The sequence below is a fragment of the Arctopsyche grandis genome, chromosome 4 (assembly GCF_051622035.1).
Source record: "Arctopsyche grandis isolate Sample6627 chromosome 4, ASM5162203v2, whole genome shotgun sequence".
In the NCBI taxonomy this organism is placed as follows: Eukaryota; Metazoa; Arthropoda; class Insecta; order Trichoptera; family Hydropsychidae; genus Arctopsyche; species Arctopsyche grandis.
Window position 1 is genome coordinate 11860720 of NC_135358.1, and position 15696 is coordinate 11876415.

A 15696-nucleotide genomic window follows, 5' to 3' on the forward strand; every position below is an offset into this window, starting at 1 on the left:
AGCCGTTAGATGAAAATAATATTTATATATGTATATTTAAAATGTATGTAAAATATTATGAATAAAACTTATCAACGGACTTGTGAGCTTTTCATTACTATTAACTAGCTTAACACTAGCATTAAAATAATGGTAACTATTGTAAATTTACGTATTATATTATTAATAAGAATTAAAAGTTTAAAATATTAATTTTTAAAGGCAAAATATCAAAATAATTCAAAAAATTTTGTAATTCTGTAAATATGAGTATTTTTCTTGGTTCAATGCATATTACCAAGCTCATTAAAGTCAGTAAACCTCTTGTTAAATGGATTCCATATTTTTTTAAGATACGTCGCAATATTATCCTTTCTCTCAATTAAAAACGTTCTTATTTGAGGCAAAAACTCTCGAAACCTAACAAAAACATATCATTTGTTTAACCACTTTCCTTCATTTATTGTGAATCAGCAAATGTGTCCCAACTTCTTCCAAAGGAATTTTAAATTTTCTTCTCCGAAACGCTTAACATCTAATCGAATTAATTGTTGTTTATATATTATTTTAAAATATGGAAATAATTATATATTTCAAAATGCACAATCGTACATAATTGAGATCGACCAAATGTTGCTTTGCGATCAAACAGTCTGGTCGAGAACCCTCAAGTTAAACACTAACATTAAAATAAGATAATATTATAAATGACTTGTAAATTACGGGTAAGTATTTTTGTCTATTTTTGTCAGTATTTAAATTTGAAAAGTCACTATTTATATTAAATGGTCAATATTAAAGCATAAATGGTCAGAAATGTTGAATGGTAAGTTTTATTTTGACGAATGGCTAGTATTATTCTTTTATCGTATCACGACAATGTTGATACGATCTTGATAGACAATTAATTCCATCTAACTGACATTGCTATTTGTTCTGGCGAATATACATCAGATTTATACTGTCCATTTGTTATTTATAATATAATACTGACCATTTTGTTAGCAAAATACTGGCCGAAAACTGATTTCAATACTTACCGAAATTGATTAAAACACCGGCCATTTAATTTTTTGCCATTATAAATAAACTAACAAGAAAAATAATGCGTAAAATCCATATATCGGAGCACTCCGTTCTACCAACTTGCAATATCTCGAGACTCATTTTCTCAAATTTTCGTCTGCTTCAACAGGAGTTTGTATATTGTATACAAAAAAGTTTTTTGAATACATGTAAGTACTACCTTTAATATTCGAGACATATTGTGACCAACCATAGATTTTTAAGCCATTAAACACATAGTTAAAATACAAATTAAAGATCTTTTGGAAGGAGCATGTGAGGAACAAAACGGTCCTCCAGCTTCTTCATAAAAAGAGAGCTTCTTGATACGGTGAAACGCCGAAAGTTGGAATATTTTGGCCACGTTATTCGCGGCCCCAAATTTATTTATTTTATTATATTTATATATTTATACCAGGAAGACCTAACAGGTAAACCCAATGCGCCTGGCCAATAAAAAAAGTAATAATCATTGAATAAATGAGAAAAAATAAAGCTCTGTAAATAACGCCTTCTACATACAAACAATCATAGAGGGGAAAAAATCAGGCAAACGGTGGCTTGGGAGAAAGAAGCTCTCTGACTCCAGCTCATGGATGGGACTCGGACACATTTTCTCAAATTTTCGTCTGCTTAAGCAGGAGTTTATATATTGTATACAGAATTTTTTTTTGTATACATGTATATAATATATTTCATATACGAGACATATTGTAATCATTCATTGAGCTATTAACACATCTTTAAAATACCTAAAAAAACGTTTAAAAATCAATTCTTACTATATATTTTTAATAGTAAATATTTATCTCGCAAAATATGTATTCACTTTGTAATACATATTTTTTTTGTATATACACAAACTCGACGACGAAATACACCGAAACATTTGGGTAAACGAGTCTTGAGATATTACAAGTTGGTGGAACGAGATAGACTTGTACATTATATCTATCAGTATGCATACGAACTATTTATTATAATCATTCACATTTTTCACATCATCAATTCAGACTATTTCAATATAGTTTTATTACAATTTTTAATTTTTCAATTTATATTTCGTGCTTTGCTGGCAACATAAGTACATATAATACTTTATGATTTTATTATATTTATTACATTGATAAAAAAAATTGTATGTTCTTTTATAATAATGACTAAAGACCCAGACAAAATAAAACGGACCGATTTACTAATTGAGTTTTCGACAAATGTATTTTAAAACACTGTTGAATTTTACATTATAAGTAAAAATGTAATTGACAGAATTGTTTGAAAATTTGTCGCAATTTACATACTAAAAGAAATTTACACCAGTTTTGGAACGAACAATACTTCAGATCATAATATCGACATTGGATAGCGACCTTCGATCGCGCGGTCTTTTTCTTGCGCGACAGAAACCACACATAGCGGCTGTGATTATTTGGTCGCATGTGCGTGTGCGTGCAGTCGTACTTAAAACTGTATGTTCTATTTTTTACAATAAGTGATCGCGCGACAAAAAATCGCAACTACGAAAATGAGCCAAAGGTGTCCAGGGGTGGTACTTTTCAACAACTTGAGGCGGATGCTGGTGTGTGTGGGGGGGGAGGGTGGTTTGGATGGTTTCTTACCTTCGCAGGTGAACTGTCCATAGTGTTTTCCCGAGGACTTGTCCCCGCAGACGACGCATTCGATGTTTTGACCCTTATCAGGATGAGAGCCGCCGCTCTGGGTGCTGTTGGCCTGGGACGCTGGAGTTGCTGGAGCTGCATGCGGCGGGGGCGGCTCGTCGTGAGGATCCCGCCAAGGCGCGGGAGGGGGCGCCACCAGCGCCATCCCGCGCGGGAAGCTCAGCTCCACCACGTTGCCGGGAAAACCCAGCTCCAGGGCGGCCACTCCGCCGCCCACGGCGCCAACAGCGCCGTACGCGCAAGCGCCCACGTTGTGTCCGATAATGGTGCCGGCCGTCTGCTGCACCGGCTGATGATGATGCCGATCCCTGACCTGCTGCAGCCGATTCCTATCCTGCCCCTCCTGCCAATAATCCACCACGACCGAGTCCTTATCAGCCGGGTGGTAGGCTGCGGCGCGCCAACACGCGCTCGCTCATTTGCACACAAACTTTACCCAAACAAAAAATCACAATTTCAATGATTACGATTATTTTTGATATTATTCAAGTTCACATGTTCAATCACAACTGGACGTGTGAGGGGAGGGTGTCGCGGGGTAGGGGGGTGCAGTGAGTGCGAGTCGGGATTGAAGTTGAACGGGGGGGGGGGGGTGGGGGGTGGTTGTGTTCGCGCGTGTGTCGGTGTGTTGTGTCGGTGCGGCGTAGTTCGCGCGCGGAGCGGCTGGCGCGTCGCGGGTTATCGTCGCACTGAGGTCGCGCCGAGTCAGAGTTCGGAGTCTGAGTCAGGAGTCGCGGCGGGTCGGCGGAGGCGGCACGCGATTGGCCCGAAGCCCTGACCCGCCCCCAGACCGCCCCACCTCTCGACCCCCCACCCCACTCACACCACTGACTCTTTCCCCCACTTCTTCGCCGCTGCTGACTTCGTCGCGCTCAGCTACGGCCACTCACTACGATCTCGACTCGCTCGCCGTCTGACGGTGACGGCTTTTTGCGCGTCTACGTCTCTACTCTCTACGACCTACGTCTACTACGGCCTGTGACGACATTTATCGTCGGCAATTATCCACCTGTCGATGCTACCGGCAACAATACTGAATGAATTAATAAAAAAAAACTTTTTTTATATTATCATTTCGGTCTTTATAGAATACTAGTTGTTTTACCCGGCTTCGCTCAGTATTTGTAATACAAACATTTATTTGAAAAAAATATAATATTCAACCAATTGAATTATCGCCATAGAAACTTTGTTTTGTTCTCGAAGTTCCCAACCAAAGATACTTACATACATACAACATCTCTTTCGAAATTATATACATATATATTAGACTAGTGTTTTTATCCGGCTTCGCTCAGTATTTGTAATATAAACATTTTATTAAATTTATTTTGAATAGTTTTATTTTATTTAAATTTATTTTTTAATATTCAATTTTTTTCTACGAACTAACAATAGCTACATATTTACATACATACATACATACAAAGTCTCTTTCGAAATTATATAATAGACTAGTGTTTTTACCCACATTTGACGTCTTCACAACAGTATAAAAGAGTGCTCTGATCCCTTTTCTAAAAGAATGTTTGATTCATTTTCTGATTTATTTAATAATCTTTTTTTTCCTGTTTTCATAATTTTTAAATTTTGAATTCCCAATTTTTATTCGCTTCACTCTGTTATTTCACTGACATTCCTACCCTTAAAAATTTTGATCTGGTTTTAAACCACTTCCACTTAATAGGTCGTTTTGATAAGGGAGTTATAGGTAGCATTCAGGTAAGCTAATATCTCCGAAATTAGGCTAGAAGAGTTTAATCATTAACGAACTCATTAAAAATTGTTTTTTACTGATTTTGTTTTTATATGCATTAAAACATTTAGTTCGTTCTATTTTGAAATGCAAGAAATCATGCTTTTTACCTTATTCGTTTTGTTGTATTTTTGTTTATTTTGGTGTATGTTTAAAATTAAATGAATAAATAAATCCAATCAGTGATGTCCGAGATTATTTTCAACAAAATTAAGCATTCCACCTCTCTAGAAATATATAAAATTGAACATTTTTTTCATAATACCTTTAAGTACCCACATATATATTTAGGTAAGGTTTATAGTGAGTAGTTATTTTGAAATATACATCTATCAAATTATTTTGATTGAAAAAAAATAAATTTTAAGGAACAATAAATGATAGATAAGTATGTAGTATGAATTTAGTTGTGTTGGAATTTTCCATTTCTGTTTAGCATTTTGTAATCTATTTGCTATCAGTGTTTTAAATAAGGAAATGATAACTTATTATCCATTTACATAAATATTACTACTATGGGGAAAAACTATAATAAACAATTGATATCAATATTATTATAATGACTTGAAACAGTTACTTAACTTCATATTTTTGACAAAGTGCTTCGAAATGCAACTAATTTTATCATCAACCAATGACATTTCCTGGAAATCTACTTATTTTGATTTTTCATTCTCTGAATGTCATTTCATTGTACATAAAAGAAATCACGTCTAGTATTTTCCGATATCCCACGTAACAAGAAAAACATTCTTATTAGAAAGTTTTATACACTTGTAAATAAAAAATACCAATTAGCAAATACATATGTGTCTATAAAATATAGATATAGATAACTAGCTGAACCCGGCATGAGTTGCAATGCCACAATAACGCATGCAATTACCGTTCTCGTTATTGCAGTAATGATAATTTGAAATTATTCAATTGTTTGTTTATTTTACCCTAACAACGCAGGTGGAGACGTGAAAACATTTAAAATTATTGCGTTACAATGCCACTCATTCCCGTTTTTCCCGTTTCCGTTCCCGTTTTTGGGCGATTTTTTTTACAGAAACCATCGCGGACATACACATAATAACTCCTGTAGATTTCACCGCAATCGGTTGAATGGTATAGGAAAGCACATGTGACAGACAAACATTGATTTTTACATATATGGAATCTATAGATAGATATATATATATATATATATATATATATATATATATATATATATATATATATATATATATATATATATATATATATATCATCATCATCATCATTTACAGCCATTCGCCATCCACTGCTGGATGAAGGCCTCTCCAACACGCGGACATACACATAATAACTCCTGTAGATTTCACCGCAATCGGTTGAATGGTATAGAAACGCACACGTGACAGACAAACATTGATTTTTACATATATGGAATCTATATATATATATATATATATATATATATATATATATATATATATATATATATCATCATCATCATCATTTACAGCCATTCGCCATCCACTGCTGGATGAAGGCCTCTCCAACACGCTTCCACTCGTCTCTGTTTTGCGCAACACTCATCCATCTCATTCCGCACATTTTCCTAATTTCGTTCACCCATCTTCCTTGCGGTCTTCCTTTTACTCTTTTGCCTTCTCTCGGGTACCATTCAAGCACTTCTTTTGTCCACCTTTATATATATATATATATATATATATATATATATATATATATATATATATATATATATATATATATATATATATATGTATATATATATATATATATATATATATATATATATATATATATATATATATATATATATATATATATATGTATATATATATATATATATATATATATATATATATATATATATATATATATATATATATATATATATATATATATATATATATATATATATATAAAATATGAAGTATTATCAGTAATATAAGTATGAATAGCAGATAAATGTATTAAACTTTGAGCATAATATAATTGTGTCTCGGAAAATAACTTTTTTTCCACAAAATTTCATTGTTCAAAAACAGATTCATTGTGTTTATCCTATATTCACAATCCTTAGCATGCAAGTACTATATAATAACACATGAAAAAATAATTCATGAAATACAATCATTTTTACATGGTGGTACAATTTAGCGTAATGTCCAACCAAGTGTCACGCGAGCCAAAAAAGGTTGGAAACCGCTGATATAGATAATAAATTCTTCAATTTGCTTATTCGAGTAAAAGAAGAGTCTACACCAAAAGCAATTCCCATCTGGTTACCAAAGTGTGAACTGTACATACATACATATTTAAGTAGTGTTTGTCACGAACAACTTGTTATCTGATTCGGATAGAATTGTCGTTTTCCACTTGGTTAGAAATGAGAAAGAAGTGAACAACCAATACCAATAACATTTAACAATAAGGGAGTACACGTATGTACATCTGTATGTGCAGGTGTACCTGAATTAGTGCGAGTGTATATAGTGAGCGTGTTTTGTCGTAAAAAGTAAATAGGTTTTGGCGTGTCACGTTAACAGATGAAGCGATTCTAACGGAGACGTTAAAAGTGTGTGGGCGTGTCTTGAGAGGTGCGGCCCCGGGGAGGGGCACGGAGCGCGACCTGGAGGGGGTGACCCGAAGAGGGGGGGGTCACCCTGCTTGAGCTTTAAGCCTGACTTGCACTCAAAATGCACTATAAACCAACCACTCATATTTCATTTCCTTTTATTCGCCAAAATGTAATAAATCTAAGCCGCCCTCTCTCGATTACTACCAGTATACTAAAATTAAATTAAAAAATTCGGATGTGACCAACCCGTGACTTTATCCATGTATTTGAGAAGGGTCTACCTCACGGGCCGGAATGTGAAATGCCGGAAAACGCAAATATCGGATGGCAAAGATCGAAAATCGAAAGATCTTAAGTCGAAAGATCAAAAAAAAAAAAAATGGAGACCAATTTGAGAAATATAAGAAGTTCACAAAACAAAATTCGATATTGAATCGTACAGACACATTCACACATACCGGCAGCGTTATGAAATACTAATAGCTATGACACAATGGCGTAGCGTGAATTCCTGGTGCCCCCCCGCAAAATATTTTAAGGCGCCCCCTCCCCCCCCCCCCCTATATATTCATATTATTTACTTACAGCAAAATAACTTTCCAAATTAATAATTTATACCTTTTTTACGTATCGGCATATGTACCTATATATCGAAGTGCATCAATAGTTTAATCTGGACGACCAACAAGCAGTGGACAATCTGTTTAAAGTAACTGATGGTGAATTTTCCTTAAAAGCTTCCCACCTGTTGGTGACAGCGAAAAATTTATAAATTTTATTGGTTTTAATCATATAATTTTGTTTTATTGTTTACACATTGAAAAAATTTATACAAGAACGAGAGAATTCTCAGCAAATAGGTTGAAGTGGCACTAACTGTTCAAAAGATGGAAAAAGACGGCAGTCTTCTAGCCCTATTGGCATAGATCAATTACACAATGAAGATGAATTGAAAATATGTATAATAATGTATGTACATACATATATGTACATACACATATAGTACAAATAGGTCGAAAAATAAGAAAAGTTTTTGAAAAAGTTATTTCAAAAAAATTACAGAACAAATTAAAAAATCAGTGAAAAAGGCGCGCTTCGTGGCGCCCCTCCGCATTGCGGGGTCTGCAGGCGCGGTAGCTACGCCACTGCTATGACAGTATTTTTTATACATATTGAGCGCAAATGGGTCTACCTGTCTTGACAGAATTTATTTTTACAGAATGTTAAATTACAGAAAAAGGCGTGGTCAGGGGTGGAGTCAACGAATCCCCCCCCATACCCCCCCATACCCCCCCATACCCCCCCCCCAGTTCGAAAATTAATTAATTAATTCGAAAAATATTTTCCATTCTCCTAGGAGTACACGTACAGGAAGGAGATGCGATACGATACGATAAAAATACTACGTGTAGTATTTAAACCATATGTTGTAGTATTTAAACATGCGTAATATTGTCGAAATTGTAAAAGATGGTTGTAGTGCGCAGGTCAGGCTTAGGTGCATCTCTAGCTCTATCGCACACATGTACTCGGATATACTCTTCGCACGCATGTGGCTAGCTCTCTTACCATTCTGCTATCCGGATACATACACAACGAATTCATATGTTGTGACTGTCAGCATATGTTGTGACTTTCAATTTATATGTTGTGACTGTCAGCAAGTCACAACATATAAATTGAATAAGAAAACATGTCGAATAAAATATAACCTGCATTAAATCTGTAAATATGTACATACCTATACATAACATTTAAATTATTATCTCCGAAATTTTCCATTAATTTTCAAACGTGCCCAACCATTGTGGATGTACTTTATACATACCAACATACTAAATATTTATGTATAAATTGACTAAAAAAAAATAGTTAATAAAATTTAATAGTGTTATAAAATATACACTGCATTTAATAAAAATTGATAATTCAATAAATGTAATAAATATAATAAAATCATAATGAGTATTATATGTACTTATGTTGCCAACAAGTCACGAAATATAAATTGAAACATTTAAAATTTTAATAAAACAATATTGAAAAAGTCTGAATTGACTATGTGAAAAAATGTGAAAGATTATAATAAATAGTTCGTACGAATACTGATATAATGTACAGGTCTATCTCGTTCCACCAACTTGCAATATCTCAAGACTCATTTTCCCAACTTTTTCGGTGTATATATTTCGTCGTCGAGATTGTATATACATATATACAAAACAAATATACGAAAATGTTTTACATAGTGAAATACTTATTTTACTAGATAAACATATACAAATATGGCAAGATTTGATTTTAAAAGTTTTTTTTTATATTTTAGCTTAAAAATCTATGAATAATCACAATCTGTCTCGTATATTAAATATATTATATATATGTATACATATGTACATGTACCTACATATACAAAATACATTTTTGTATACAATATACAAACTCTTCTTTAAAACAGACGAAAAGTTGAGAAAACGAGTCTTGAGATATTGCAATTTGGTAGAAGGGAGCCCGCCGATAATGCACGTATACATTTTTAATTAAATTTTACATACATGATTAATAGAAAATTAAAATTGTTAAAATATTTAGAGTATAGTTGGAACTTGAAACTGGAAAAACTATGTTAAATATATAGGTACATAAATAATTTACCAAACTAATGACTACTTATTAATAATTTCCCAACTTAATGACAAATTACTAATGACTACTTATTCAAATGCATCTAGATTATAAACGAAATTCAATATCTTCTCAAGTATTGACATTTGACATAATTTTCCAATTTTAAAAAGATTGAAAACAAATTAATAATTTAATGAGAAAGTCTACTGAGATTTGGGCATATGTGATGGGAAATGGTACTTTTAGCAAGTATTTATTTACATATGTATCAAATTTCTAATTTTATTGAGAAAATATATCATTATTTGAAGTACAAAAGTGTGAGTCAAGCTTAGGGCACGTGCTGTGGTACAGCTGCGACAGGGCAAGCAGCGGGGCAAAGGGGCAACCCGCGACTTTCCGCCACCACACGTGATAGCTCTCCAAAACATAGTACATCTATCCTGCACATAAAATATAGTCACACTACTCTAGGCTGTACATATTTAGTTACTAGATAATTTAGATTTGGAAATAGGTTTTAAGCTCTTTTCCTATTATGCTGTAGATTAACATTAGAATAAGATAAAATTTATGATTACTAACCAAATTAAATTAAATTGTGAAATAGAAAATGATCATAATCAGTACTATTAAAATAGATATAAGATTTTTGTGAACATAATTCGTAATAATAAAAGCATTTAAAAATCAAAGTATAATTTAGAAAAATTAAATTATTAGGAAAAGTTCAGTAAAGATCAATGACGAAGGAAAAGTGTTAAATATAACTGTCCAGTGAATAGTTTCAAGAGATCGTTGCCAACATTTCACACGTCAACTAATTAGTTTGCAGATTGAAACGATTGAAAGCGTATCTCATACGAAATCGTTTCAATCTGCAAACTAATTAGTTGACGTGTGAAATGTTGGCAACGATCTCTTGAAACTATTCACTGGACAGTTATATTTAACAATTTTCCTTCGTCATTGTTTTTACTGAACTTTTCTAATAATTTAATTTTTCTAAATTATATTTGATTTTTAAATGCTTTTTATTATTACGAAATTATGTTCACAAAACATCTTATATCTATTTTAATAGCTACTGATCTACTGATCATTTTCTATTTCACAATTTAATTTAATTTGGTTAGTAATCATAATTTTATATTATTCTAATGTTAATCTACAGCATAATAGGAAAAAGAGCTTAAAAACCTATTTACAATCTAAATTATATAGTAACTAAATAGTAAGTAGAAAATGTGAATTAATTTTATTTCAAAATTCACAAGTCAAATAAAATCAAGACGAAATTTTCAACAGGAAAACATTTTTTCCAGATTGAATGTTACCATCTAACGTTGTTTTGAAACCGAAAAAAAAGGAATGTCCTTTTCAAAAAGCAATCGAAATATCTCTTGGTTCACTTGTTTGTACATATATGATATTTATGCAATATACTTAATAATAAGTGCAAATCATTGTCATCAAATCACAGTCAATTCCAACATATGTATGCAAAATTTTATAAAAACAGAGATTCGACATATCAAATGAATATTCATCGTTTGCAAAATTTTATAAAATAAAAGAATATCGATCACTTGTTGACTGTTGGAGTTCGACAGTATATGTATGTACGTATGTATATACCACACGAAGTACAACGTCCAAATGTGCACATGTAATAACCGATCAATATTCAATTTTATTTCAAGGATAAGATTGTATAAATAATGTGCACTGAAACAATGGAGAGCATTCAATGACTAGCAATATCCAATACGGATCATTATTTTTCGAATCCGTCTCACTTCACAGCGCAAGCAATCATCGATGGCACATTCGATCGAATTGTCAAACAATGCGGCTGACACCGTATAACTTAAAGTTCGCATAGTGCCGGGTTCAAATGCGGGTCTGGCTCGGCTCCACGAAATTTGATTCAGAGGTATGTCTGTGGCACACACTGTCGGCCCAGGAATCTACACCAGAGCACTTGAGACACCGTCGGATTCCACCAGGTCACTTCTTGCCGTTTTTATAACAGCCAACGGATTTATAGACGTGTTAGTCTCGGCTTAAATTGGCCCCCAGCGCACTCCACGTCTCTAATTTGAGAACGTTTGTTTCGTTCGCGACCACTCGAATTCCCGAGGCCATCACCGTCTGATGATCTATCGTCACATTGCTCTTATTTTCTCCCCCGAGAAGCGAGCGAAACGCCGACAAATCGCATTAGCGAATTTAAATCACACGCTAATTTGATTTTAGGGCACAAAAGGAAAATAAAGCATTTACAATACGTGACGTGACCCCTTTCCAATGTGATACGGTGGTTGATTTCGAAAAGTTTCATTATCTGCCTCAATTCAATATTTTTCATCTGGATATAATATTATCTATGACACTAAACAATTATTCTACATAGTTGTTTTGACTACAATTCTCGAGCATAGATATTATATACAGTGGTGTAGTGCTAAATAAAAAAGAACCAGGTCGGTGTTTAATTTTTATGACCCCCCCCCCGCTTTTTTCCTTACTAAAAAAAAAGTTGTATATATGTAAGTTAATAATTAACAAATATTCTTACTTGTTGAAATTATGTTGTATTTTTTATTTTTATTTTAGAAAAACTTCCATAATGCACCCTCCTCAACATATTTGATTTTGCAAAGCCCCTGTGTGTGGGTCAACAGCAACATTTGCTTTTAGCAATGCTAAAACTATGTAAATATGTATGTATGTGTACATACATACATATGTTAAAAAACTCAAATTTTAACATGTGAATTAAGAGATGACTATTAATTTAAGCTGAGTTCCCTCATTTTATCTATCCTCAAATGCGTACGGTCAATAGTTCAAAGCATGTTTTCTTTCGAAGTATTGGGTGGCTTTAGATAAAAAAGTTCATTAAACGTCTTTTAAGTTTTGAATGTGCTCAGATTACTATTCGATTGTGATTATCGAGTGTTAGAACGAGAATCTGCTCACAATATATAGAATACAAAATTTTATATGAAATTTTAGTCAAAATATTTTTTAATTGTACTCGAAAAACAATGTTTATATCAATTCAAAGTGCCAGGTCGGTGACCTGGTCCGACTACACCAGTGATTATATGCACCTACATATCGCATGATAAGTGAACAATTTGATTAAATTGAGTACATTTTTGTTCCTATTTTCATATGGAGACAGTTTAAATGCGAATTTTTTAAAATAAATATGCATTTATCATAAGAATTTCAAAAAATGTTTGAGAATAAAAAAAATATTGTATCATTTAAAAATATAAATTTTCAATTTAAAAATACAAATGTAGAGTTTAAATTTTTTTTCAATATATAAAAAAACAATAAAAAAAATATATAATTAGATTATAAAATAAGAGAACACATAAAAAGTCATATGATTTTTAATAAAATGTTTGTACATTTAAAAAATAAAAAAGACTGAAAACCTCTAATAAATAAATACATATAAAAATCCATTGTTTTAGTTACATACATAGGTCGGCATTTTAATATTAAATGTGGGAATTTGTTAAGTTACTTTAACATCAGAAACATATAAAGCAACCTCAAATGAATTAAATGCGCATTAATGCTGAGCATTTAAGATGTCGTATATATGATCAGCAACTCAACTTGCACCTATCCACTCTTTAGTATGAACATATGTAGATGTTTACTATAAAAAATATTGATAATCTTAATAACTCACGAGTTAAGAATTTGTGAATTAAACTGCAAATTGTTGTAGTTGAAATCATGTGAATTTTTCAATTCTAACTTTGTTATTGAAATTGTTAAATGATCGAAATTTTTTTATTGCATACTACAAATAAAATATTGCTCAATATTACATTTTATACTAACCAGAAATATATTTATTGAATGCGCAATTTATTGCATTTTAATGCGCATATGATTTGTTCAAAGGAGCTTATTTTATAATGCCCCGTTAATTCGTACCAAGGCTTTCAAAATACATATGTTCAATCCTTTGTATTAGCAATCCAATGTACGAAAGTTGAATTTAATTTCAAATCACGTATCAATTCCTTTCCAAATACATAAATTGAAATTTCACTAGGCAAAATACTAGAAATAATAGAATATTGAATTGTATTGTTAACTGAAGTAGTACAATTATGAAGAATTATCATTTTTACAATGTTTTTATTATTATATTCAGTCCGGCCAATTTATTGCAATCTTTAAAACGATACCACGATTAATTTGGTATTGAATACATATCATCAATGTATTCTAAGTGCGCGTATGTTCAATTGAATTAAATTGACCTACATACATATACATATAATGTGACATTCATAAGTAGGATAAATTAAAATTTAATCCCTATAATCAATCTCAAAATTTGTATATTTATTTATATTTGTATTCAATGAGCTTTCAGGTGGAGAATTGAACAGTGTCAATTTTCAAATTCCGTGTTTTACAAAGAGCGTTAAATTGAGTTTCATTAAAATGCAATAAACATAAAACTTTATGGTTTCCAAGAAACACTTTGGCATTGTGTTTCGTTGATGGATCGACCGCTTTGGCATTGCTGCCAAAGAGACGCGAACGTACATACACACATACATATATATGTACCGTACATACATACAAATGTATTTCTCCAATTCAAAACTCATACAGGAATCGACGTTTCGCATACAAAATGAAATTTAATATTAATTTTAATTATTTAAGTCCCAAATTCATTCAAATAATAACATAACACATTTACATACATAAGTATGTATGTATATGTACATAAATGAAGAAGGCAGTCGTAGAATTGTATTCGAATATTTTTCCACCTCCATATACAGCTGGGTACCCAATAATGAGCGCATAGGAAATGTGCATCAAATTGATAATACCGACCATTTGTTTCATCTCGTTTATCTATCGAAAGGTCTCACGGGTCAATTATTCCGTGTAATGACTACGACGGCGTTGAATTACCATGATTACCATCATGACGAAGGGGTAGGCAACTAGACGAGGTCCATTATGACACTGGTTGCATATTATTAAAGGTGGACGAGGGGTAAAAGTGAGCACGGTAATCATGTTGTTGTTATGCGAACGCGTCGGTCGGTACCAACAACACGTTGCACATTTTACATAGATCGACTTTTGTGCAATCTCAAATATACTGCCAAGATGTGCACCAAGTGCAGAAACAAATTAGTTACAACCGACTTTTCTTGCAATGATGTAAAATCAATTATTATATTATCAACACATTAAGTAAACACTGATAACATACTTTTTAAGGCGTCCTTCTGTTATGTACATATTTCCACGGTATTTTAATTTTCTCACCATTCTGAAAAAAATCAAGTGAGTTTTAATAAAATTTTATTTTAAAATCAGAATATTATAATTGAAAATAAGAGCAATGTATAGTCATTGTAAATAATAGATTAGATAATTCTACTAAAGTTCTAACTTGTTTTACTATATATGTTACAGTAATAGTATAATACTTGCTGATGTATACATTATCTAGTATGTGCATTCATCGTAAAAATCATTTAGTAATAGTGTACAAGGGAGAATGAACCTAACCTAAAATATATGGTAATACGGATGTAGTTGTTTAACTTATACAGTAGATTGAATTTTGTTGATTATTGTCTATTTCGTATCAATCCAACAATAAATCATTTGACTACAATCGGTTCTATTTTTTTGAGCATAAACTAGCTTATTTGTCATACTTTGATCAGCAGTCAAACCACTCAAATTAAATTCTTTAGAAAATTTACTCATGCAAGTCCGTGAATTTGATAGCCAGTGTATACATTGTCTAGTAATCTATCTTTGAAATCTAGCGTTATAATCCTTGGCTAAAAATCGAAGCATGTAATTACAAATATTTAAAAAAATTCAGACGGATGGATAGTACATATTCGTTAACTCAGATTATTTATTTATTACAATTTTGCTATAGTGACATTATAGAGCAGTTCCAAGTCGTCAATATGGTTAAAAAAAAA

At 32.2% G+C, this 15696-nt stretch overlaps 1 protein-coding gene across 2 annotated transcripts in view; it reads right to left on the minus strand.

The window, feature by feature from the left end:
• svp (COUP transcription factor 2) overlaps positions 1-3449 on the minus strand; it is a 110848-nt gene extending 107399 nt beyond the window's left edge. For both annotated transcript variants that reach the window (XM_077428973.1, XM_077428972.1), the window contains exon 1: positions 2664-3449. In XM_077428973.1, the coding sequence (XP_077285099.1) occupies positions 2664-2868 (205 nt within the window). In that variant the 5' untranslated portion in view covers positions 2869-3449. The remainder of the gene's footprint in view (positions 1-2663) is intronic.
• Positions 3450-15696: the final 12247 nt, after the last annotated feature.